This window comes from Diprion similis, chromosome 10 (genome assembly GCF_021155765.1).
Source record: "Diprion similis isolate iyDipSimi1 chromosome 10, iyDipSimi1.1, whole genome shotgun sequence".
Classification (NCBI taxonomy): domain Eukaryota; kingdom Metazoa; phylum Arthropoda; class Insecta; order Hymenoptera; family Diprionidae; genus Diprion; species Diprion similis.
Genome location: NC_060114.1, coordinates 9,071,525 through 9,099,237, shown reverse-complemented (window position 1 = coordinate 9,099,237; position 27,713 = coordinate 9,071,525). Strand labels below are relative to the sequence as shown.

At 40.5% G+C, this 27,713-nt stretch overlaps 1 protein-coding gene and 1 non-coding gene across 2 annotated transcripts; one reads left to right on the top strand and one right to left on the bottom strand.

Annotated features, from left to right (window-relative positions):
* Nucleotides 1–1,385: 1,385 nt before the first annotated feature.
* Nucleotides 1,386–27,274, bottom strand: LOC124411032 (diacylglycerol kinase eta). The gene is made up of 24 exons (XM_046889865.1): nt 27,145–27,274; nt 16,873–16,953; nt 12,832–13,039; nt 12,604–12,740; nt 12,428–12,519; nt 12,146–12,276; nt 11,893–12,061; nt 11,696–11,798; nt 11,353–11,355; nt 10,666–10,988; nt 10,267–10,590; nt 9,996–10,150; nt 9,666–9,912; nt 8,448–8,851; nt 7,781–8,106; nt 6,991–7,309; nt 6,692–6,922; nt 5,910–6,012; nt 5,536–5,805; nt 5,135–5,429; nt 4,662–4,976; nt 4,305–4,400; nt 4,075–4,206; nt 1,386–2,252 (listed from the first exon to the last, which is right to left on the bottom strand). Exons 1-24 carry the CDS (start codon nt 27,169–27,171, stop codon nt 1,947–1,949), a joined length of 4,797 nt encoding a protein of 1,598 aa, XP_046745821.1. The 5' UTR covers nt 27,172–27,274; the 3' UTR covers nt 1,386–1,946.
* On the top strand, nt 15,390–15,461 carry Trnat-cgu. Its single transcript has one exon. It is a non-coding gene; the product is annotated as a tRNA-Thr (tRNA).
* Nucleotides 27,275–27,713: the final 439 nt, after the last annotated feature.

The window sequence follows — 27,713 nt, the reverse complement described above, 5'->3', positions numbered from 1 at the left end:
CAACACAAATAAATATATTTTTCCGTTGAGTTCTTTCACTTTAAGATAACACTGAAATACTGTAAGTGTATTTCGGTTGTTATCTTTCGTTTTTGTTTACCATCTTTGTCTTTTTGTCGTTGAAAAAAATACTGATAATTATTGCGCCGTGTCGTTCAATTGCTTATTTGTGTGTGTATACACATATATATATATATTCCTCCATTTTTTTTTCCTTTCCGAGTGAAATTTATCAAGAGATTCTTCCTTTCCTATTTTTACATTCCGTCGCATCCCGTCTCGACTCTTCTCTTTATATTTTCGTTATTTGGTTCTTTGCCGCGTATAACGGATATTATTTACTTTATGCCTTGAAGAAAACGGCGGTGCGCACGTTTACGGTTAATTATAAGTTCAACTATTCTTCTACTTCCTCTCCTAGTAACCATTGAAAATAATAATAATAACGTTAAACAGTTTTAAATACTTTACGTAACTTTAAACTCCTTATGCCTAGTCGTTTTTTGTTTTTTTTCGATACCGCCGAAGAGACTTGGTACGCGTGTAACGCAGGTATTCGTAGCTACTCGCTACAAATTCCTAGCGCCCTCTAGCTATTAAAAACAGTTTACAATGTAGGTATAGGTTTGTAAATATTACATTTTATCCATATGTATAACATTATAGAAGTCGGGAAGATTCAAGGTTTAGCGTATATTACGTAATATTAATTTACTTTATGATTAGTTTCTTGCTTTATCATTATCGTTGACTCACACTTCGTCGTTTCTCAGTTCTTACGATACTTTTCGTGAGCTTCTAATACTGCGATATTGGTACGCGTCATCTCATATTCAATAAAGAAACGAAATATAAAGAGAAAACAATAACGCTGGTGGAAAAATGATATCGATATCGAAAGAGATTCGTTCGTCTGATTATTATACGTATATATATAAATATATATATATATATTTTTTTATTTTTATTATTATAAATAGAGAATGAGATCAATGTTAATGTTTTTCTTTTCCTACTGTTTCGACGCGTATTTTATCATCTTCATCGTCATTATCGTTCGTAAATTGAGATTGCACACACTTATTCTAATATTATATTCATTTAAATCTGTATGATAGAAGTTTTTTTGTATTTTAATCATCATCATCTTCTTCTTCTTCTTCTTCTTCTTCTTCTTCGCAAATATAATTTTAATTAGTCGCAACAATGCGTTTTTCTTCGACTTCTTTCTCGCCGGATTCCAGTACGAATTAGTCTAAAGAGCTTTTTGGTATATTTTGTACGTTTTTTGCAAATTTTTACAATTGTAGTTGAAAAATAAAAAAAAATAGTGTCACACGGCAAAGGTTGGAAAGGTGAATTATTCGATCGACAATGTCTTTTTCTCTCTTCATTTTCACGCTTAGATGCCACACTCACTTTTGTCGTCGTCGTAGTCGTTATTGATTCAAATTAATAGTAATGGTAAAAGAGGTGAAATATGTAAATTATTATCAAAGAAAAGAGTTTAAGAATTTCCCTTTATCCTTTCCTTCTTCGACGATGATTATAATCATTAGTATTATATTAGCTTAAATATATAGTGCTTTAGAATAAATACCTGTCGGTTTTTTTTTTTTTGGCTCCTTTCTAGTTTTCGTTTCTTTGGTTCTCACGTCGGAAAATTCTAATAATATTCCATATTTATTAGGAAGAAAAGTAGCGATTTCCGTTTCTACTTCTTTGTCTCATCTTCTCCATCATCTTATCTTTGGTTTTTGGTCTTCATCATCGCAAGTTCCTCTGTTTCTCTCTTTAGCAGTTCGAAAATCGTCACAATCGTCATGAATGATTGCACTCCAACTAACAGATCATTAGTTTATTCGTTAACGTTTAATCCGATCGTCAAGGAACAGACAAATCGACTATGAAGACGACGACGACGAAGGCGATAATAACGAACTCTACTAATTATTAAGGTCGTTGATGGCCTGTAGAATTCGCTTGACGTGTCCGACTTTGGTAATGCCGAGCTCTTTGAGATCCCTTCTGGCCAGGGTGAGTAACTCCTTACCTCTGATATCGTGCGACATGAAATTCTCAGCATATTCGCCAAGCTGAAGACTCTCAAGCCACGAGCAAACCTCGGGCACGTTCCAAGTCGTCGCTTGATCGCGAGCCGGCACCGACCCGCCGGGATGATTTCCCGAACCCCATCCTGTCCGGCGAAACTTTAACCAGAACAATCCTCGGTGACGATTCTTTTTATCACCCTGTGGAGCCAGATTTACAGACGAAGAACAGCGTTAAGGGCGTTCTTGTTAGCCTTGTTAGTTCTATTTGTTACATTAAAGGAAGCAAAGTCCACCAATCAAAGGTTGTTACAAATCTTAGCTCTTTATAATCGAAATTGTACAATGATATTTCACATTCTCTAATTCCTATCGCAGAGAATTACGAAACTCTTTGCTAATCGAAACGGAATAAAATTTACAATCGTTACATAATCACAAGTATCGATACTGGATTTCGAGTTTCAGATTGTAAATGGAATTTCCAGATTTTCTTAGGTCTGTAACAACCCTGACTTGTTTAATTTTCAGCAAACCTGATCGTTGGTCGAAATTTTGATCGGCACGGTTTGCAGAAGGATCGAAATATCGATCGTAAACTAGTTCGCTGAAAATCGGTGAACCCAGCCATAAGCTTGTTAAATTTCTAGGCACGTTAGGCGTGTATTAGTATTACACAGAGATCCTCAGCTGGCCGCGCTATCTTTGGTGAACGGTTCATCTTTCAGCCAAAAAAATTGAATCGATATTGAAACACGAATTTCACAAATAATAATATGATAATAGCAAAGAATGAACGAGGAATATTTGTTCACCAAAGAAACCGTTGTGCAATAGTAAACATGCGAACATGCTGTGTATCAGTCTTTTTCCTCATTTTCCTGCCAGTTTCGTTTTCCTTTTTTGTATTGTGTGATAAAAATACCAATCGTTAAATAAAATTAGCCAAAGTAGCGAAGCGTATCGAGCGTAATGACTTGTAAATATGCATGACTAGCAAGCGAATCCAAAAACAAAACTGAAAATTAAGCAACGAACCAATCGGTCTATTCTGCTGATATCGTTACACATACAATTATATATCCTATGTACATACATACACACATAAATTGTATACACATATATATAATTAGGTACTATAAATTTGATGAAAAGCGTATTACCAGCAACTGAATTGAGTACTCAGTCAATCCGAAACAAAAGCACAGGACAATTTATTAATTATAATGATGATAATAGTAGTGGCGATGATAATAATAACCATGATTATACTAATAACAATAACAGTAATAATAATCGTAGTAATACTAAGAATAGTATGTTTTACATAAGAAAAAAATGCGTGTGGGAGGATTTCGTGAGGCTATGAAAGATATGTTGTGACGACGAGACAACGACTAATAATGATATGATAAAGATAACGATACTAACAATTTATTTACTTCTACAATAACGACAAATTTCTGATATAGTTTTGTCAATGAGAATTTTATGTGTACTTTAGAAGGCTTGACAGCGAGTAAATATAATTCGAAAACCGACTAGTTGTAGTTGAACAAGTTCCTGCTTTATACATATATTGATAAAAATAAACATCCTATGATCGAAAAGTTTCGCAGTTCCAAAGCAAATTTCCTAAATTTGGACAAAAATTTTTAAACCGACTTTTTTAATACCAATCGCAGTCGATTGTAACGATTTAGGTTGATTTTTTCACCATTCGTCAGCAATTATGTATTGGTTTGAACAACTAATTACTTTGGTTTTCTAAAAAAAATTGGTAATTTTTCATCTCATGAGCTATTTTCTATTTCTTTCTGTCATCTTCGCAGAAAATTAAATGCAACCGCAAAACAAGCGCCAAATTTGCAAGTTTCAATGATAAAATATTTACAAACAGATATAACTTAATTGTAGAGTTTGAAGAAAAGGTGTGCGTGTATAATATAAAAAGATGTAGGTAAATATTTACCCTGGAAAGAGCGATCGTGTATTAAATGAAAATAATGTGGATAAATTGTACCTGTTCGTCAGCCTGCAGATGATGAAGGTAGACGAGACCGGTGCCGGATTCATCGAAGACACATTTCCTCAGTTCTTGTTCCATGCCAGCCAACGAAGCAGACAATTTGCTTTCCAGGTCTTCTCTCAGTCTCTGTGAATGAAAATTGATTCAAGAATGATGCGACAAACAAATAGAGATAAGTCGCGAAATGGGGTCGGAAAGGGGGGGGGGGGGGGTAAATTTCTCACCAAATTATGCGCCTTGTCTCTGAGCAGTTCACAAGAGTCTTCGTAAAGCTGTCGAGCGCTAGAAACGAGCTCCGTGACGACGGGCCTCAAGTCTGGCTGAAATTCAAATGCAAACGTCTCGTCGTGTCCGAAAAGAGAAAATTACTTTTCGATTGAGTATTCGTACAGTACACCTGTTCGGCGTAAAACACGACCGAAAATGCGATACTTTAGGGATTCTCGTATAAAAACTGTTTTCGCACCTCGGCCGTAAGATTTTACGGACCAAGTGAGAAACGCACAATTCTTATGAGGCTGCAAAATCTTACTTTACAGCCTAGGTATAGAAAGTACTATTCAAATACGACAGATACGGACCCCTTGGATAATCTTTCCACCGGGATGAACGTTTTCCAAACTGAGCGCCGTCCTTGCCGCTACTTGATACAAGTCCGGCTCGAGACTAGGATGCGAGATTATGAGGAGCTTGACCCACTTGACAAGGGTCGTCACAGTCTCGATGAACGACAGCAACACGGCCATTTCCTCCTCGTTCAGGTTTGACGGCCTGGCGTCCACCTGCGACGACGGGGTCTGCGAACCGCCCGACAAAGTCGACGTCGACTGCGATGTCGACGTCGAGGTTGAGCTTCGCTGCTTCTCCTCCCAGGTTCGCAAAGAAGTTTCCAGCGCCTGAAAGAAGAGAATAGAAATTTCGGTTGAGACGACAACAAAGGTGGATAATATCGAATCAAATTTGATCAAAGCTAGTATGAATTCTGAGCACGAAGGCTCGTTGACTTTTTTTTTCATCCAACAGATGGGGAATAATTTTTTCCGTTGAGTCTCACTCTGTTCCTGTACAGCATTTGCATCCGGTTTTTGTGTATTATCCTGATCATTCCCGGCGGCTGAATCCAGGCCTCGCCGTCGACTTGAATCGGCACTCCTTCCTCGCCGAGAATGTTTATCTGAACTGTCTGACACTGCGCTATCCTGTGATGCTGTAGATTGATCAGACGTGAGGCAGCCATTTGTACGGATCCGAAGACGGCGACGACTTCGAGTATCCTGTCATCGAAGGACGGCGCCAGGAAAAGATCACCCTCCTTGGTGCCACCCCAGAAATTTGTCCCCCCCATGAAACTGTGTGAAAACGAGTTTTTTTTTTTTTTTTTTGCTTCAATGTTGTTTGAAAATAACGGGGAAAACGAGGAAACGGGTGTTTCGATAAAACGGCAAAAACAACTACCTTGGTATGTTTAAAACTACGATGCCTTGCAACGAGGGAAGCGGTATTCTCTGCCCATCGCATTCGAGCTGCACTCGCTGCTCGAGATTCTTGTAAGTCTTCTGCAGCCACTGTTTAGACCCCAGAACGCCGTACCACATGTAGTTTTTTGCGCGCGATCTACACTTCTCGGGATGTTCCTCGCGCTTGTGGTGAAAGTCTAAGCTTATTTTAGCGTCTATACCAATGCCGAAGTAGTTGTTCATCACGCAGCGCTCGTAGTAGCCTTCCCTATAGGTTTTTGTAAAAACGTTTCGTGGTCAATTTTCCCGGATGAAAATTGTAACGACGGAAGTTTTAACATGATAAATCAAATTTCAACAGAAACATCTTACAGCAAAGTCTCGTCCGGATCCATGAGAGGAGAAACAGCGGCACAAAGCGCGTCGGCATTGGCCAGAAGCGCTTGGCTGATCAGTCCGGCTCCTCTGCTGACATCTGGAAATATCGGAAGATCATTTTCACGTCCAAAATGGTCGATTACGACCCGTATCGAGAGCTGGTGCGCTGGAGGAAGTCATATATTCAACGATTGGAAATCAAATTGTTAATTAAAAGAAATTGGATGACTACAATGTTCTTAGAAATAATGGTAAACCAATTGAGCCAAAATCTGAAATTATTTGAAATTGTTGCGAATCACTTGAAATAACGTAATTGATTTCTAGTTTACAACATATTTTTCATTGATCATATTTAATTTTCCAACGTTCTAGGAGATCTCCAGATATTCCAGATATTCCAGCCTGAAAATAGTATTTTTCCAGTAACCAAAGTTTTAAGTGCAGTTATTTTTTCTCAAGATCGATTGTAAAGGAACGAGTTTATTTCTTCGACAGACTCAAAATTCCAGTCTTATTTTCAAAACTCCCTGACTTTTCCCTACTGAAATACTGAAAATAGCCTCGGACGATCGTAAATCATTGGCAATCAATGGAAATCACGTGATAAGTTAGAAATCAATAATATTGAATTATTTATCTATTTACTTATGTACCAGAGAAGAACTCTACAAGTGTTTGGCAACTATTAAAAGAAGAAGATATGTATTAGGCATTAGTTTAATTGGAAAGATTCAATTCATTTCCAAGTGAACGGCCCCTCAACACGTACTTACTCGGCCACATCGGTAGCTGAACCAGGGGATTTATGATCGGCAGCTTTTTAGCGTCCTCGCTGCTCTTGTCGACGGACTTTGCACGCTCGTGTCTTAGACTGAGACTAGAACCGCCGAACCTGGCAGCGCTTGCGGCCAGCGAAACGACTTCCGAGGCCTTGAGGAGGCTCCCGCTGCTTATGCGCCTCGTTGCTTGTGGCGAACATCCAAGGCCTGGCAGCTCAACGCTCACTAAGGAACAGAAAACGCTGTGATGCATCGAATTTCGGAAAGTTTTTCTAAAGCGATCGGCAACCCACGTTTTTCCATGCTGCCTCCACTGTACCGTCGATACCGAGGGTCGATTTTGCACGGGGCGTTGAGTTCCTCGTGATGATCTATCGACATCGACGGACTCGGCGGGTCGACAATCACACTAATAACAGGCGGGAAGGAGGGCGGCGATTTTTCGCTAGTCGGTGTTGCGTCAGAGGCGACGGTAAAACAGCAGACAGGGCTCAGCAGATCCGAGATTCTGTCCTCCTCAGGGTTTTTCGACTCTGTCGTCAGTTCCATCGGGTTGTTTCCATTCCCTTTGGCATCCGCGTCCTCAGTCAGATCGGTAGAAGAAGCCGCTATCTGGAGTTTGAACATTACCTGCGAACAAGCGGTTCTTATTGCTCATCTCGATGTGTTTTTAGCTAATAAAATATCATCAAACGAAACCGTTTCATTAACAATTTTGCTATTCGAATAGCTCGAAAACTGCTGAATCGATCGAATACCAAATTTAATCAGTCTTAACTCAAGAGTATCCCCATCGATTGAGACCAGAATTGTAAAAGTCAATGCATTCGTACTAGGTAATGTCTGTCGAAAAATTGATCACATACACCTAGACATTCATCTGAAAATGGTCGTAGGGAATTCACTAGATCTCCAAATGTAAAGATCTAGTGAAAACAGCTATTCTGTTTCGAGATGATTGTAACAACTTCCCTTGTTTTTTTTTTGTTTTTTCTAAAAAAGAATAGTGAAAGTTAAAATGTATAATGACATTATTGAAAATAACTGAAGAGAGCATCAATTCTTATCGTAAAATCTTTCTACCTCTTTGTCGACTTTTCTCACGTTCCGTGCCGGTTTCTTGAAGGATCGCCTGGCGATGTCATTGCCCTCGACAAACTGCGCGAGACTACAGAATTTCTGTGGTTTCTCGGGCTGCTCGGACTTGAGACAGTCCCTGACCGAGTCGTACTTCTCACCGATCATTGCACTGATAAGATCCTGTCCAAGGGAGCTGAGATCATCGATGATGCTCTCTGAGTTCTGTCCGTCGCTGTGACAGGTGTCGGAGTTGTCAGGCGAATCGATGTGCCCCATCTCTGGACTGTCCGAATGCTTCGTAGTGTCGAGAATGTCGCTGTCTATGTGTCCTGAAAAGCGTGACGCGAGGTTATCCACGCGGTATCATCGCCTATTGGGAACGAATGTGGGGGCGTGGCATACGAGCAACATGGCGCCGAGAACCGGGCTGTCAGCGGATTATTTTAGGTCAATTATGAGGGAACGAAAGTGCAGAAAACTCGGTGCAAGCTGTGAGACTTTAGTTTTTGAGTACAGAATCGATACAACGCAAAAAACACGACGATGGAGGAGTTTTAAAATTAAATATGACCCGGTTCGAGTGAGGCATTTTTTCACCACCAGATGTCACAGCGCCGCACTTTCATTCCCAATTGGTGAAAGATTGATATACGCGAGATTGTACACGCACCGATTTCGCTCTCACTGTTCTTGACCGTCAGGTTCCTTGAGTCCATCGTCGTCGAGCTATCCAGCATCATGCTGTCCGAGCTGACAATGCTGTTGCTGCAGCTGAAGCTGCTCCTCGACCCGTCGACTTTCCTCTCGCGGTCGAATTTTCTGAGGTTGACACCTTCGTCCGGCGACGCGTTCCTTGAGTTCGGCGAATCCGTGTCCGGCGATATCATTGTGTCCTGTATCGTCGTATCGTCCGACGGCGAGCTCGTATCAAGCGTTGTGCTTGTTACTGTTACCTGGATGTCGGACGGGGTCTCAGGTTGTCCGATTCCTCCCTCGTTGGATCCTCGCTCCACATCGTCTCTTCGCAGATTCATCGCTGTTACATCTATGCTCGGCACTTCGAAGCTAAACACGCTGAACAGGAAAAGACAAAACGGTTGAAATTTTCCTAAAGCGGTTCTTGATTCGAGAGTTATTACTTTTTCGGAATTCTTAGTTCAAAATGAATTGCACTTGATAATTGTATCTTATTTAAAGTTTTTAACAATTTGACAGATTGCCCCGAGATGGTGGGTATTTTTGGAATGCATGTTCCGGGGAGAATGCTAAGAGATAACTGCCAATGATTTGCTATTTCTATTCCCCGTAGTGAGATGCGCTATAAATCGATCTTCAACAGATTATGTGAGTTGGTCAACCGTCATGCGAGATGTTTGGACATATTTAGCCATACCATCTCTGTGTCCAAGGCATTATGTAAAACAAATCTATTTTGTTACGAGTAGTGTCTTATTCATGTTTATCCAACTGCTTGTAAACTTTCATTAATAACTCTTTTATTAAAAAAAAAGGTGATATTTCTGATGTTGTCCATTATAGGCCGAAAATGAATATAGCGTTCAAGGGAAATTTATCAATACATTAACATATAATACACTATTAGATCAATTCAGTAAAGCATCATTCCCGAGCAACATAGTTTTCTCGAAGGAAATTTTTTGTCATATTTACATTACCTTTGTTATATTGGTTGTGAGTGCTTCATCCATACATTTTATTAATAATTTGTTTTACTTCTGTTTGGGCATTTCTCGTTGAAAAAGAAATAAAAAAATAAATTTCACTTGAAATAAGCAAAGTTCGTAATCGATTGGACTGTATGAATTTGAGCAGTGTGCATTCAAATCCATTGTTTCGCTATTAAACTCAACGATTTTGACTCACATACCCCTGAGGTAAGTTCGAGCTGTTTCTCCTGCTGTCAGCGAAGCCGTCTGGTGCAGGCAGTGTAAGCATTTCCTCAGCCTGAGAGTCCCGTCTCAGATCTGGCATCGGGCTAAGTGAGATGAGATTGGGGGTCGGGCTCGCGCACGGAGAGGGCTCATTGCTGCTGGCAGAGTCGATGGTTGGCATGACACTGAGAAGCTCGACGTTGTTCGGTCGAAGTCCAGGAATATTGAGTTGGTCTCGTTTCTCTGCAAATTTCATCCTCGTTTACTTCCTGTCTTTCCGAATGTTACAGCCATTCTTTGTTCGAGAAAATATCAAGCCACGTTACCTCGTTTTTCATCTACTGCCAAAGTGTCGTCGTACGTTATCGTTATGTTAGGTGTTTTGCCCGTCTGATGGTCTGACGACGAACTGTTCTGCTCGTCTACGACAAGTTCTGTGTGCTCGACTAGCCGTCTTATAGCTCGCTTCAGGCTGTTCGCTCTGAAAGTTAAGCAAAAGAGGGTTTATAATTTGTTGTGAGAGGTTTTTGAGCAAAGCATCAGGTTTCAAACTGGCTGAAATTGGTCTTCTTGAAAAATAGCCACCGTGTCACTTGCCTGGACATGACAGCCTCCCGCTCGATGAAGCGTCTCCGCTTTCTGATCCTCTTCAAATTGGTCATATCCTTTTCAGGTTTTTCTAAAGCTCCTTTCTCCTGGCCATCGACAGGCAGTGGGTTTGGCGTCGTCAGGGTCATCTGGGGTGTGGCGTCATCTTCGTTGTTATCAGAAAAGTAACTTTCCTCCTTGTCTAGCGTCTGTAGTAGGAGATCGAGTTTCTGCTGGAGTATATTGCACTTTTCGCCCAGCTGCTGGTCCCCTGTGTTTTGACTGGCCTCCGATATTCGCACCACGAAATCCTTCACTGTTTCGCATAGAACCCTGCGTATTGAAAATACAAGCAGAATTAGCAACTGAGAGATTAACGACGAAAAAGATCCAATCTCTTCCTCTCACTTTGCGCTCGACAAAACGACGTTGTCCTGATCAGACTGAAGGATGTTTGTTATGTGGGTGATGACGCTGTCCTCGTACTGCTGGGCGATCGTTGTGTTCAGTGCCGGATCCGTTGGACTCGGCGACATCTTTGGCCCCGGCAGCGAGATGCTCCGCTCAAAGGTCATTATGCTCCAGCGATCCAGCATCTTGGTACTTGCTTTTTCGTACTTCTCCAGCAACTGGGGTAGGTGCGTATCATCGTCACACGACGCCCCCCAGCCCAGTACTCGTGCCAAATCGTTGCCCGTGCCCAAAGGTAGAACGCCAACCTGACATTGTTTCTGCGCGAGAAAGGTAATGGATGATTAGCGGATTTTGTAGGAAAGAGGAAAAAGGTGCACAGTAGAATGGAAAAAAACAAATAGAAGTTTCTACGTTTACGATTTGAATGCTTTTTATAATATTTCTACAATCTTTGTCTCCTACTATGTGAAAAAGTCACCAAATCGATAAAGATACATCTCTATCGAAGTGTGTCGAATCATTCGCATGTGATGTTAAAAAGTGTTTAGTTGACGATGATCTCAAAGAGAATTTAGAGTATGCATTAAAAGGTTTCTGGAACGATTGTAAAGATTCTAGAGCACGACACATAGTGCTTGACATTAAAAGTTGCAAGGTAAATAGGCATTTACTACTACTCACCGGCTAAAAATAAATTTAGCTAACGTTAGCGTAACCAAAGACGAGTAAAGCTCAGGCTTCTGTAATACCTGAAATAAAATAATAGAAGAGACACACCATGCGTTGAGAATTTTGCGGCGATAAGTTAGGGCAAGGGTAGGCGACCAATAGACGTGCACTTGTGACGAAATTGATGCGAGAGAAAAACCTTCATCTTAAGAAAATAATAAAATCGGAAATGGCATAGCGCAAACAGGGAAGAGATAAAGTGAAAACAAAGGAAAAAATACAAACTCTGAAAAAACAGCTGCAGAAATACTGAAACAAACGAATGCCAAGGGAATATCGGAGGACCATTACTCACGTGCATCCCTAACCGATCAATTTCGGACAGAACCCAACCCACTGAACCATCGCCACTGCAGACGAGGATTCGGAATGGATCAAAGTGTCGAAAGAGCCTTAGCCTGTGCGAACAAACGTTATAATCCTAAGCTATTCTCCTTCTCCCTACACAGGATGATAAATGTCCACGTTAAGAACTGATCGTCAACTGCTTACCCAAGTCCAGGTCCACCATTGATGAGATCGAAGACTTGTGCCGGGTTGAGGAGCTGCTTGAACCTCCGGAGAAATTTCACTCCCTGATTGTCGCCGGATTTACTGTTCACAAAGACGAGTAGCGGACTGCAGCCCGTAGGTCTCACCGCTTCCCAGGCTTCGTCGCTTCCTGCACGACGTTCGAACATTTTAAAAATTTCAGGATGAAAGGAAAATTTGATAAGTGGCTGAATAAGAAGATAAACATGGCTACCAATGCTGTGCAGTGACGTCGGTGGCACAACGCTGACTTTAGCTGGCCCCAGCGGACATCGTATAGAAATGGCGGGTCGACAGGCAGTATGGACTGTCGCTCTGCACCAGAGACATCGCCAGTCTTGAAGCCTAGGTGTGAAAAATGAAACGAAAAATCGAAAAATCAAGAATCAGACTAGATATAAGGATATGTTTCAATAAATAAATAAATAAATAAATAAATAAATAAATATGCAAGTTAGGAACCGATAAAAGGACTGCTCAGACTAGTTTTGCATACCTGAGAACTGAGCCACAGGTCTTATCGCACACAAAGCACTTTGAGGAAACTGGCAAATTTCCCTCCATCCACTGATGAGGCATCGTGATATTCTGTGAAAAAAAAATATGACAATCAGGGATTTTCACATTTACTCTTCTCCTGGAAATCTATTCGACTGAGGCGCGCAATATTACCCCATCCTCGTCCTCGATAATGTCTTTTCCAATGGAAGCGAGTGTCGTCCATTTGCAGTTGTTGATCGCCTTTGCCGCGCACCTCTTATGCACCTTGCACTTGCACACTTCGCAGCTGAGACCATGCGACGTGACGCCTGAAGCAATATCAATGTCAAGAATAGAACAGGAGGTTTACAGTTACAAGGTGCACTGATTTCGATGACATAAGAATAACGAGCAATTTACCATAGAGCGCATCTCTGCAGACGTTGCAGTACGTTGGTCTCGCGTGACTAGTCGCATACCAATGGTGATTCCCTCCTAGCAATTCGGCAGGACCTGGCTCACCACCCTGCGATCTGCCCTCGCCGGCTGCTCGCAGAGCGCTCAACCACTCCTCCATCTCTCGTCTGCTCTCGCCGCAGAGAACCAAGGATCTGAACGGTGTTATCACCTGGAATCGATCGGTTATAACTCTGAATTATTCATCTGTTGTGAGTGTGAATAGGTTTTTTTTAAGTAATACTTTAAAGTTTATCTCAGGAAAAATTTGAGAATATGTACAATTTCTTTACTCTGTCAGTAACAATTGAATCTTTGACTGATAGGAAAAATGAAAACAGTTGGTCCATCAATTCCAGGAACTTCTCCCCTGTCTTTCTTTCTACACAAAGTTTTTGGAACCGTTTACAACCTGGGGGTTTCAGTTTTACGTCAATTTATCAATTTTTATATTACATCTTCGTGTGTTTTTTTATATTCTTTCTTTAAATATCTGTTTTCTCAAAAGACACTACGAAAGGAAGTGAACAAACCTGCCAAAAAGCAATGTAGAGCACGCGGCATGTCAGAGTGAAAAAAACGTTGAGATTCATTTTACGTAAAAGGTGTTGCAAACGAAGCGAATGAACGAAGAAAGGATTTAAGAACTGTGCAACAGTAATTCTGAGAATGATATCCAGACAGAGGGAAACGACACCGTTATTAAGAACTGAATTATGACAAAAGTAAGAATAAAAACAACAATAGCGAGCAGGTATATTTAAGGTAAGATATCAGGTGATTATAGCGACGGCCTCTCTTCTCATTGTACCCCCCTTTGCCGTCACTGTCGCTTTCCTTCTCTTCCTCTCTCTCTACTTCCCTCTGTCTCTAGTTTTTGCTCCTACTCTAATCATTATTCTTCATTAAAGTAAATAGAAATCAGATTGTCTGATAAAAAATTAAGTCCATTCCCCCGTTTTCCCCCATTGGCGTTGCGTAGGCAGTGGTGTAATTATGGCAACATCCACGCCACACGCATGCATACAATAATTATGACACGCATGTGTTGCCTAAACTGAAAAGTGCATAACCTGAAAAATGCTTACATGGTTAGGTTGGGTCTATGATTATTAACCCCAAATCATCCCTTTGGTTTGCGATTCAAGTTCCGACTGCGCGGGCCCATAATCAACAGCAGGATCGGTCACATGTGTAAATACCACGGGTTTCACACAAACATTCCAGGCGAAAGGGAGGTTAAAATTAGGTTGGACTTTGAGATTAATTAGGTTTCGATCAGGTCCAAGTTCAGATGATATTCAAGATTAAATTGAGGTTAATTTTGCTAGCTGTTTAGGTATAAGCCCAACTATGGGCGCAGCGGGCTGAAGCGTTGGGTTGAAGTTTAGGTTATGTCACGCTGTAATATCGTTCGGACGCACGCGTGTTTTGACGTGCGGATATGTAAATCAAACACACCTATCCGCGTTTGTTTCTATTCATTGTGTATGTAGTGTGTACCTTGAATCGTGATCGCGTGCGCTGCTGTTTCGGAGGCGGCATTTAGTCAGCGAGAGGATAGATCATGCGTGCAGATGTGAGAATTAATTGTCGGCAGGCTTTTGTTTTTCGTAACTAATATTTTCGCAGGTTATCATTTGTTTTTGATTCTTTTTTGTTTTTTAATTCTCTTCTTTTCCTACGACGAGGCATCCGATTTTCCCAGATTAGTCAATTAATTCAATTACATTGCTAAGATGCCTGTATTTCACATGAATTTTATTACATACATGCGACAAAAGAGATCTTTCTCATCAAGCCGGTTGCTACAGCCAGCTAACTGACTGGCTCCGGATCAGATGTAACTAGGTAACGTCGATCGCGAAGAGGTGGAAGAACGACACGAGCTGCAAACGGGGTGTCGAAATTCAACGATCTTCCATGCATACTGACTAACGTGTCTTTTTTTACATTTCTCATTATTATATCGGATTGCCGCCTCTTTTCCTGCTAGCTGTCCTACTTTTCATCGCGCATGTCCATCAACCGTGAAAGATTCAAACAAGAATACGCATCGCTTTCTGCAATATCGATCGATAAGTAGACAAAGTCATTGATACCTCGGGCCGATAATTTTGGAAACCAAAGTTACCGGAGTGGACTAAGCGAAATGTCGGTAACAACGGAATCAGAAACTTGCAACGAAATTATTATGATGTGTCCGGTAATCACGGAGTCGGTAGATGGGCTGGTCGATATATCGAGTAACAGTGAGTTAATTTTGAAATCAAATTAAATAGCTTTACAAAAAATATAAGTCTTTGGAAAATTGACGAATTCTACAATCAGCGTCGTTTCAGACTGTCAGTTATCAACAAATTCCGTAATATACAGTATAATAGAGATTCCGTCGGAAAGCGGAAGTGTCTCTTATATTTTATAAAATCGAAACATGAAATAAAAGTTCAAAAAGTTCAACAAGTCACTTTGGAATTCTTATAAGATTAAATTGTGACCACAAAAGACCTCGATCACGTGAAGCCTCTTTAGCTCAGTGGTAGAGCACTGGTCTCGTAAACCAGGGGTCGTGAGTTCAAACCTCACAGGAGGCAATCTATTTTCTATTCCAATGACAACACTAATCGAGGCTAGAAACACGTTGGCACCGTTTTTTATCTGGGAAATCCCATCTTTTTACAAAAACTTTGTTAATATGTCGTTTAGTTGGTTCAATTTGGGAACCAATTTTGAATGTGTTTCAGCTCTCGACCGGTACAAATCGAAAAAAAAAAAATTCTAAATAGACAGTAAATATTACACAGTCAAATAATAGGGAAGAAAAATGCGAGATTTTTCTCTGTAACAAATAAAAAAAGAATTGCAAAATATGATTACGCGACAGACTGCGAAACCTGAATTAGGGCGTGTATCAACGATAAACCGACGCATGCTCTCTTCTCTACATACATGTATACATAAACATCGGTATAATACTTCCATCCATTCCTAGTTTAAAACTGATAAGTATGATTATCGGGTAGTTACATGTTATTCTAACCGCCGTATATACGTTTTTTTCTTGTAAATATTGAATCAATTTTTTTCAGCCTTCATTTCGTTGCTTTCCGCGTCATCACCGCTTGTGTCCACGAAAAGGACGTTTTTTCATTAAAACAATCGATCCCTCGTTTTATCGCGTCGTTATACTATATTTTTTACCTCGTATCATTAATATATTTGCAAGCCTTGTCGTTTCAGAGATATATATATAGGTATAGGTGATTTTTTTATCCCCCTGCATCGATTATACGTAATTACATAAAAAAAAACTTTGTACATACACAGGCATGTATGGGTGTATAAGTCTGAGCATATATACATACTAGTCAATTAAATAATTGGTTGATTAATTAAGATAAATGTAAAACACCGCTGATCGCCACGCCTTTACGTATGCGTATAAATAAAAAAAAGACAATGGCCCCCTGAGGAAAGTAATAATCGGAGTAATAATGATAATTGCTCCGTTTTCATTAGCGATACGCAATTAAAACAATTTAAAAATAACTAAAGGACGATGACAACGACAGCGGTCGATCGGTTTAGCCAACGTTGTCAAAAACACGCGGGTCTCTCAAAGAGATCGTCGTTTGCATTCACTTCACGCCACGTCACTAATAACAATAACAACGATAATAATATCAGGGATAAGAATGTAAATCTATAATCATAACAACAATAATGACATTTAATTAACCCGTCAATCCCAGGTATGAATTAGCTAAAAGGTAGAAGATCTGCTGCTGTTGATCAGCTGTACAAGTTTGGTATACTTAAGTAAAATACGTAATTCGGGAAAACGATGGAATGGATTTCATCAAATTTTTTATTTTGCGATCAACAGCGAATTTCGCACTTAACGCGATTCGAGCCGAGATGCGATCGTTGGTACAGTTCACCGCACGCAGATGCAATGCAGTCATAGATATACGTGTTCAAAATGAAATAGGTGATAATAAATACCTGAAAACTGTGGTTCGCGTTCTTAATACTGCATTCCGCGAACGTCAGATCGGTCAGTTCAATCTCGTCGAATATGCCAGCCTAAAACAAAATGTGAAAAGACAGTTTCATTTTAATCCTTTAATCATTCTTTAGCCAAGCAAGAGAATTGTGAGCTTCAACACTTTTTATGTGCATTAAAATATTCAATTCGGTCAGACTTCATACTGAATAAAAAAAAAAAAAATAATAACAGTTAAAACGAAAGCAATAAATGTGAGTTGCGAGGAAAAAGTAAAAAGCAATACGAAATCAACGTTGCAAATCAAGTTCAATAATAACAACTGTTAGAAAAACAGAGATCCCATTACGAAAGAATTCCGTTCAAATTTCCGAAGTGTATCGTTTCACTAATTTCAATAAATCACAGACTCGTTACACAGGCTGCAATGAAACAAGACTACAGGTTACGAGAACAATAAATCACTCCTTCATTGGCACAGCACATTGTATTTTACCAAGGTAAAAAATCTATCGCTCATGTAACTCGATTCGTAGAGAATTTATAAACACACTGTAAAACGAGCCTCTAATTTTTGCTCATTACAGTCTTCTGTTGCGCTACAGAACCGATAGTTAAATAGCGTAAAATTGGCTGTCGGTTATTCTGCAGTCTCTGCGTAAACTCGGGAAACTCGGTGTGCGGAGTACAATGAAGGTACATTCGATTACACGGTTGCATGTGGGAGTTGGAAACTGTTCGTAACAGTGTCACAGTAGCGTCGGAGAGTTTCCGTCTGCGAGAGAATATTGAAGTCAAGAAATTTCCATGAAATTTCTATAAAGACTTCCGACTCCTCGAGACTGACTTTGCGACAGAAACAGCGAAGTACGGAAGGAAGCGCCTGACAACCGGCCAGGGGAATCCCCGCGTGGTATTGGGAGGAAGACAAAAGCGCGGGATATTCGAAACGGAGAACGGTGAACGGTCGATGCTGCTGCGGCGCTGCAAGTGCCAACAATTCGCATCGGGAGGGTATAAAATCGGTTAGCACGCGCACCCTGTTCTAATTATAGAATTCCACTCTACTTCTTCCACTTCCCTTCTCTTCCCTTCCCTTATTCTCTCATCTCCTCTCCTTGTTGTGTATGTACATAAGCTATGCGAATGCCTTGTGCCGTACGCAGGTGTATGTGCACATAACGTACTGATACGAATCAGGAATCTGTACATACACTCGACAAATATAGAATTGCAATCTCCTCCCCCGGGATGATCGGACGAGTTGATGGCTCGTGAATTGTTCTTCGGTTATAGACGTTGTACGCTTGTGCGGCTAAATACATACGTCACATGCATGATGTATGTGCAATGTTGTTGCAATACAGCTTGCTCTGCAACTTTTACCAAACGATATAGGTGTATAAGGCGTCGACGCGCCCGCACGTCTGCCTCGTGATCCACTCGTCAAAAACAAGTTTTCGATGTAAAGATTAAAAATTTTCACGTGAAGATTACAGTTACAATTCGTTATGTTATGTTCTATTACGGCTTATAAAAAACTGACGAATTTTCAAGACTACTGCATCGATGTATATGAATTTGATAAAATGAGATGTCGACGAGAAGCGTTTAATCTCCTCTGCAATGAAATGGCAAAATAATGAGCAGAAAAACGAAGAAAGAAACTTGAGACCAAATTTCAGTACGATAAATAATTTTGAAAAATATTTAATCTCGAAAATCAGAGCAGTGTGCTGCTACACTATAGTGATACGTACACGTGGTTGAATCCGATGCTGCACACATATTGTCTGTTTATACTCGTTTCTCCCGGTGAACTTTGCAGGTATACGCGAATATAATTCAAACTAAAGGAAATTGACTATCGGAAGAAAGAAAGCGAAAAGAAAAAAATAATGAACAAAAGGAAAATGACACTGGACCGCCATTTACCATTTACAGCAGCGGGAATATAGAACAATTGTGAGCTACTGATAGATGGTCAACCGATGCAACGCAAGATAGAGGGGCTGGTTGGCGGGTTGAACTTGTCTGGTGGAACGACAGTGCGAAACTGATTGTGAGGAACGACGACCGTCACGAGAACTATAACGCGACACGCCGGATTGAATAGGGTATAGGTATAGGTATAGGTATAGGTGGATGGATGGATGGGTAGGTGGGTGTAAGGTGGAGGCTGATGATGGAATTTAACGGGTTTCGCGGCCGCGTTCCCTCGCACCTATACCTACATAACAAAGAGAAACGTTCTCTGCACTACCAACAGATGCAATAAACAAACGTCTAACAATAACAGCCCCCCCCCCCCCCCCCCGACCCCCTCTCAGCAGTATGCTGCAGAGCACGCTTGAGTATATAATGCGCCTCCGTCATTCGAGCTTTATTATCTCAGTACGATAGAAACAGAAAGAAAGAAAAAAACACACATAAAAAAACGCAAACGTAAACTAAAAGAGAAATAACAGGGAAAAAATCAGTGGGAATAAGTTTGGGTTTGTAGATCATGTAAACACGGTTCACCCACGTTGGAAAAAAATCCCTCGCTTTGCAAAACTTTACGGTTTTTTTCTCTGCCATCGTATTATTTCAAGAAAAAAGAGAACGGAAGAAAAACATGACAAAGGCAGAGTGGCGAGTTTTAGATTTTACTCTCGAGTAGCTTATTCTGTAAACACAATCCAAGTCTGACGAAGCTTACTACCAAGTTTTGATTGCGACTTCATATTTTTATAATTAGAATTAAATGACCAGCTGATAATCGAGTGTTATCAAGTAATAGATGGAACGGAACGATAGGCAACCCGACATGCTGGGTTGCTTACTCTGAGGCAACCTGTAAATACGTATATACACAATTATATCAATTCGTACAATGTGCTGTCGATTTTTACACGCGGCTTTGATATTTGATCCCCTTCTCTTCCCTTCCACGTAATGACAATCTTTATGTTAATCTATATTTACACCCCTGACAAGCGTGAAGTTAGTCATACCTTCAAGACAGACACATGTTACATCTTCAGCATCGCTGTTCAGTAACCCCTAACAAATAACATAGCAGCTGTCTCTTGTGATTGGTGGGTTGCCTTTAACTAGGCGTCACAGCGTCGCTTTCGTTACCCAAGAACGCCTTCTAGATTTTTTTTCTCTCATTGGATAATAACACAATTTATTGATCATTGTCACACGATACACTAGCTGGAAATTTTCTTGGAATAATGTGACCCACGCCTCGGGTTTCAGTCAAGTTGTTATGAAGAAAATGGTTGAGGATACAACAAAACAGCGAAAAAAAATTGGTGGAAAGCAGAAGATACGTATATATTACATACGTATTATATTTAGATATGAGAGAACGAGGGTGGATTGAATTTAATATATCGAGGGGCAGAACACCGTAGTGTAAAAATATCGGTAGATGGCGATGAAATTAAAACAGCAAGCCTTTCGCCATTCTTGCATTTTTAATGATTCTCTAACTCATTCGTCAAATTTTCAACGGCCATCTTGCATTTTTTAGCAATTTTTTTATTCGATACGGACCAAAGATATTTAAAGAACCAAATGGAGTCCTGCATGCCTCGGAATTTATAATTCAACTTCAGCAGCAGCGGCATCAGTCGAAACGCTATACCCTACATCACATACGCTGTGTAGAGTACATTGTGTGCTCTTCGTGTGCTTAACTATACCTATGTATCCGATACGCTGATACACGAGTGCACGCTGCAATACGTACGTATATACGTACAGGAGTATTTATAGTATAAGTACAGGTACCGAGATGTGCATGCAGCACAGAGGCATACATAGGTACACCCATTTACCTCTCAGCCGTGAAATTTCTACGCCCGCTTGAACACAACCAATCATGTTCGGTACACAACGAGAGCACTTTCCTCCTCGGCTTTGAAGGCGGAATGGAGGAGGAACGAAAAAACGAAAGAGCGAGCAACGCGTCGAGATTTATTCGGCGAGGTAAAGTGTCTCTCTCTGCTGCCTAGCGGATAATGATGGTAGAAAAGAAGGACGAGAAGAATGAGGGACGGATCAGGTGGCTGATAAGAGAGTCAACCGGGATAACGAGGGGTTGGAAAACAAGGCGGCTCTGACGCTGACGCCTGATGCTGCCGCTACTCCTCCGTCTATTCTAAAACGCTCCTGAACATCAACCCGTTTTCCCTTCCGCTCGTATCAGATCGTAATATCATCCTGAAATTCAATATGGCAACCAGAAAACCGGCAATATATAGGCACGTAATGCAATATGGCGACAAATGCAGGCAGCTCTTGATTGCCCGAGCGACGGCAACGGGGTGAACGTCCGGTACTGTTTTACCGACGTATCGGTAGCCATCGATAACACGGAGGGTGAACAAACGAGCAAATAAATATCAAATACATGATACCCGACTTTTTTGGGAGTGTAATAATCATGAAATGCGGGTATTACATGTTTTGGTTTTACAGTTTCATGTGGCTAGAATGTTACTCGAAGATGCACGTTGGCATCAATGTAGGTCAGTTGAGTCGATCGCAGAGCAGAAGAAAACGATTGAGGCGTGAAATGAAGAGACATCACAAGATCTTCGATCCTTTTCAGGAGAATCCAACCTCAGTTAATTGAGGGCGAAAATGATTTTCAAGCGTGACAGCACACTCGCAGACCCACATACGCATCAATACGTTGCGGGACGGAAAACCCCGAAGCTCTGACATCGATTTCTAACAACGCGAAAATGATGCGATATCTCATTCGAATTTTGCGTGCATGTGTATTACTCTTTCTTTTTCATTCCCCAAAATCTTTTACCGTCCGAATGAGAAAATTCTCGAAAGTAAGGTAGATGTTTGTATAATAATAAGTAAAATAATACAAGAACTGAGAAGAACAGTTACAGAGAATACGGCCAACGGCGATATAATATTACTGAATTATTATACTGTTGCATCGTGGGAGCAACACGGCTTGGGGCCTCGGTAGCGGTAAAATATTTTAACGCGTTGTTTTGACGCGGAGACTAGAGCAGAGCAAAACGAATGAGTAATGTGATCTCATATCCCCTGAGTAGGAAATCCCTCTGCTGCGGTATAAGGGTGTATATTGTATACCGTATGTATACACCTGACGTACATAGTCTAGGATGTATATAAAAGTTCGCGATACTCTAAAGGTAAATAGTGATATGCCAACGCCTTTAGCTACACCGGTACTGCACGGAAATTTTCTGCCAGGGTATTTGGCGAACTACAGAATCCACTTATTTCCTCCGTTCACCTTACATATTTCTTGTATTTATTACTTTTTTTTTTTGTGTCCTTATACTCTTTTTTGTTTCCCTGGAGTGATCTTAACTTTCTGTAAAATTATTGTACAACACAATGCACATGCAATAAATTATATCTATCTATCCATCCATTTTAATTAAAGAGATTTTCTGAATCTGAAGAACCTGGTCGATGAAGTCGTAGCGGGTCGAGAGTCGTCTTCGATCTTTGTCGATCTGCAAGGCAAGGATATGGCCACTGATTGTGAGACGTGTTACGATACATCCATATAAGAACCGACGTCCAGGGTGCAAACCCGGAGATTAAATTGCTAACGTCGATGAGATTAAACGGAGTGTCCCCCAATAAAAAGCCCCGCGTAGTAGATTGATCGATTTTCATTCGGCAGGCCAAACAGGGCGGCATCGCGGTCAGACAGAGAAACACCGATAGCATCGTTACGTGCGTTTCCCTAACCCGAGAATTGGAAACTCCGTCCGCTATATCAATTAAAAAATTTCACATACCAGACGCGCTCATCCCGCAAGTTTAAACGCGATGCATATCTATCTATCTACAAGCCATATTATACGGTATACGTGGCTACCCAACGATTTTAATTATAGATAACGGTGCTCGTTGTTTGTACTTCCTTCTGATAATATATCCCGCAGGGTGTCCCCCGGGGCTGAAATTGGTTATAGATCATCGCGCTGTTTCACCGACCGCGAGCAGATACCTACTGTCAGTAAAACAGACCAGGAAACCATCGATCCACCAATTTGAATTTCAGGAGTCTCCGTTTTCATCGAGTCTTTGGTTGTCTCATTTTTTTCCGATATGAAGCTGCTGCGAGACGTTCCATGAGGATTATTATTGTCTCCTTCCTTGTCCCACGGAATGTAAATGGCTCCTTTTATATCCCTGTAAGCTGTAGTAGTATACCTATAATAATTTCGGTTTTTTTCCACATCGAGGAAGTGGAATGACAGGCACATATCGAGCCTCACTCTATAGATATACCTCACAGTCATCCCTCTCTCAAGTTTCCCGCAGCCCTCTGACCTCTTTTCCGAATTCGTAACCGCTGAACTTTGACCTTTCAGTTCCCGCTGCTCGTGGTGTTGGTGGTGGTGGTGGTGATGGTGGTGGTCTTGGTAGTTAGAATTCGGGGGATAGAGAGATAAAAAGAAAGAAGGAGGAGACCGACGCTTGTTAGAATTAAACAAGAGTCACCTCTCTCCACGCCCCTGTAGCGTTGCATCTCTCCTCGTCTCTCCCTCTCAATCTCTTTTTTCGTGTATTACGGTATAGTTGGCATGTGTTATAGTATAAGTATAGTATTATACGTTGGTATACCGCGTGTATATTGAGCGGTGGCTGAAAGGAGGTCAAGAGATAACCGCCGCATCCCCTGCTGCTGCTGCTGCTGCTCCTGCCGCGGCTTTTGTATACGTATTTCTACCTGTACACCTATGTGTATATGAATACCTCTGTATAATAGTACATTTATGGGACATGCGTCTTATACCCATACACATTTCAGGAATTTCGTGCGAAAATTTGATCTTTCGACTCTGTCGCACTTGAGCTGCATATACATATACAATATATATTTACGGTATTCCTTCAAGTTCGACGTAAAAACTTAGATTTTTCTCTTTTATGGTTTTACTCAAATCATTTGTATACTTGTTCATCTGTGTTGTGAATTTTTTTTTTTTTTTTTTTTATATATATAACCACATCGACAGTAGTTTTTTTCTTTAATGGAGTTCATTCAACAGATAATTCTGTTGCAAGATTTTTGTCGGAAAAATTATTTCTATTTTTACCGCGCAATTAAATTTTTTGCCCCATACATCCCAATCACTTGTTCGTACCAACGCCGCGACGGTCCACTGACCGAACAATTTTTTATGGTATTTCCTCTGGGAAAAGAACAAGGACAATAATAAACTAATAAGAGAAACGTGAGCAAGGGAAAACCCGTGGGGATATCGAAAAAAAAATTCTTGATTTGATATTCGATCTCGATGATGTTTTTCCATGCGTATACTCAACGCGATTATTTAAATTTTTATTGAACGTTGAACGATGAGATTTTTCTTAAGTTTCGCAGGTACTATATCAACTTTATGCAGTGCAGAGGAAATCTTTGCCGTGCCGATAGCTATGAGTCGATCCATCAATCATTCTTTCCGACTCTTGTAGAAAAAATAACGGTATAAACGCAAGTAACCTCAGTTTTGTGGACACAGTGAATCTGCTCAAGTTCGATTGTTAATAATAACGATAAAAAAAGAAGTGAAATAAAATAGTAATTGAATGAATATATAATAAACTTTTTTAAATTGTTACAATGTAATTCTTACCGGCAATAATAGATTATAAACAAAAGATATTACTCAGGACGGTAAACTCACCATATAAGAGCTGAGGCTTATTTGGTACGCTCGTTCTCAAAATTTATAAAATCTGTGTTATATTATGTTTATCTTTGTTATTACACTCCTGACTTAAAAGTTACGAATTTTTTCTTTTGGCTTTTATTGATTCATTTTCCACGTTTTGAATTTAATTTATGGTTGGACACGCGCAGCTTAAATTCGATTTATTATTATTGTAAATATAATTATTATTACTCTGTTATTATGGTAGATATACCTATATTATGTGTGAAGACCCTTCAAGTGATTGTCGAGTGGAATGTTTACATTCGTCTTTACTATCAATATTACTATTAATTATTATTAATCATTTGAGTTATCGAATCGCATCTCCAAGTATAATATACAGTTTAATTTCTTTTCTTCAATATCTCTCAATGTTTATATATTATTTTACTTATTACCAAAGTTGTAAGGCTTAGTACATGAATATAATTTTTGCTCCGAAGAAACCGTGTGCAAATCGAATAACATAGAAAACGAGCAACGAAATCAAATAAAACGAACCCAAGCTATTCTTTATCAACTCGTAGTTTTCTCATTTCGTTCTTTCGTCTCTCCCCGTTTCGTACTTTAATCGGCAAAACTGTTACGATTATACACGTTTATCACACGGCTAAAATATGACGTTAAAAAAAGTCTACCTAAAAAATTATCATTAATTTATAGATTTGTTTACATTTCGTGTTTTTCATACACGAAGAGGAAAGAATTTGATTGTCAACCGTCGGTGATCGACCACACATCAATGTGTGTGGTATTATATTATATTGTATGTATATGTGTGTGTGTATATATATATATGGTATCAACGTAAGGTTATTGTTGTTGCAATTATTATGCTTGTTTCAAGTACTCGCTTCCTACAAACGTTTGTTCCCATTATTATAAGCTTCATAATGAATAATAGATAATTAGTTGTGAGCGGTTATTCTAAAATTGTGATAATTTTTCACATCAGATCTAGCAATACAGTTCGTGTATTGTTTGTTTTTATGTTTTCAATTATGATGGTTAAACAAGAAAAGAGTCGGTTATCAATTAATGAGTTTGGAAATTTAAGACTTCTTTTATATGTTTATCTCCGCACACGGCGATATCTGCGCAGGTTTAACGCGACGAATACACGTAAATACAGTGACGGTATAACACGAATTATTATGGGGTTGAGATTAAGACACGCGGCGGTGACTGGGCTAGGCGAGTCGGGCAGTCGGCTGGTTCGTTGCAATTCGTTGATGCGCCTAGTGCAACAAAACTCGAGTCTGTCCGTTGACCGCGGTGCGTACGACGTGTTACAGGTATCGCGGCGGGATCGCGACAGCCAAGTTATAGCAAGTGCCGACGCGGCGGCGGAGAGACGGCCTCTTGACTGCCGCCACTCTCTTCTGCCTACCCGCCTGCCACCCGCCTTGCAGCCCTGCGACGCGGGCCGACGGATCGAACGATCCGAACTTGGCTTTGCGCGCCGAACCGACGACGCGCAGGTCCCATGGAGAACCGCAGCTGCGCCTTGTCTTCCCTCGTAAATTATTTGTTCATCTTTGGCGGTTGTAAATTATGGTTTACGTGTACGACGAGTATGCAAATATAGTGTATCGTTGAATTGCTTTTGTTTTTCTATGAAGAGTCAAGTGAAAGAGTAGACCGGATAGGAAGGGCAGAGTAAAAACAATTAGTGGGATGATGAGATGGCAAACCAAACTTAAATATGTAAAGAGGAATGCACGCGTTATCGAGAATTCGTTTAAAAGAACTGATAGATTCTCCTTTTCTTGAAGGATAATAATCTTCTCTCGCAATCTTACATACCAATTGGAGTGGATGATAGAGTTTTGTAATCGGAAGTTAGGAAAATTTGAACAAGGTTTCACGGCACGTACGCCCCACGCCGGAAATTTGATTTTTCTCACAAGCTTTCATCTCTAATTCCGGCTGATTGTGAATCGTTTTGCCGCTTGGAATCCCAGCTGTATATACATAACACATCAAATTCTCACGAAATCCCTGGGAAGAGATCCGGATCGAGAACAAATAGTAACCACCCAACAACTTTCCGCAAAGATTCAGGACGTAAGGAATAAAGCCATTTCTTTTTTCGTTACTTTCTTGATTTCATTTAAAGTCACCGAAGTTTGAAGGGTCCCGTGAAATTGGTTTCAGCTTATCGTCGAAATTCTAGTCACCTTTATTTCCCATTGTGAAAGGTCGAAACTAGGGGCCTAGGGGGAAAAAGTATCGCTGTTTCTTTTGTCCTTTTCACGTCTAGTGAAACTTCCGGACGTCAGGCGGTCGACACTCGCGTGTGTCCGGTTGCTGCCGCGTGCACCCCATGGCGCATCGGCTGCGCCACCCGCGTCGCGTTGCGTGCTCAGTGGTGACGAAAATGAGTAATTCTTTGCGTTGTACGAGTGAGTTGAGTGTTTTGGTCGGCCACCCGCGGCTCGCCGGCGTAAATACACGCATACTTTTGAAACACGCGTGTACACACGCATGGCGTCGTAGGTGCTACGGGCGCCTGTTAATGGAAAAGAAATTCCGTAGACTCACCTCGTCGTCCTTCGAGCAGTAAAGCATTTGATCTTTCAATCTGAAATATCGCCTCCTCCATCGCTGGAATGACCATGTTTGTTTCAAGAGAAATCCCTCCTTGGTAAAACAGCCGCCGCCCTCCTGCAGGGACGTCATGGTTCCACATGGGAAAAAAAGAGTGGCATGAGTGAACAGAGTTGCAAAAAAATCTCACGAAAATTTTAGAAAGAGAGAGAGAGAGAGAGAGAGATGAATTTAGGAAAATCTATCGAGCAGTCACTGATTATTTCATTTTAATCAATACAAAATTCGATATATATTTTAGGATTACCTCAAGATTGTCTTCAATTTCTTCTCGGTTGCTTAACTTCCGTTCCTCATTATCGTAAAATATTATCCCCGAGGGATCAATACCACTATTATAATTTTTATTCTCTTGCTGATTTTCGTCGTCATCTTCATCATCGTCATCATCATCATCGTCGTCGTCGTCGTCCTCGTCGCCATCATCATCATCATCATCACAGCTGATATCATTAATATCTTCCTTGTTATTGACATTAATATCCTTAGTTGTGTACTCTTTA

Excerpts from the sequence above, each read along its gene's own strand:
- LOC124411032 (XM_046889865.1), bottom strand. The coding sequence starts at position 27,171 with ATGCTTTACTGCTCGAAGGACGACGAG. Across the intron at positions 10,591-10,665 it reads GTCGTTTTGTCGAGCGCAAA|GGTTCTATGCGAAACAGTGA; the intron begins GTGAGAGGAAGA and ends TTCAATACGCAG. Across the intron at positions 6,923-6,990 it reads TGGAGGCAGCATGGAAAAAC|TGAGCGTTGAGCTGCCAGGC; the intron begins GTGGGTTGCCGA and ends TCTGTTCCTTAG.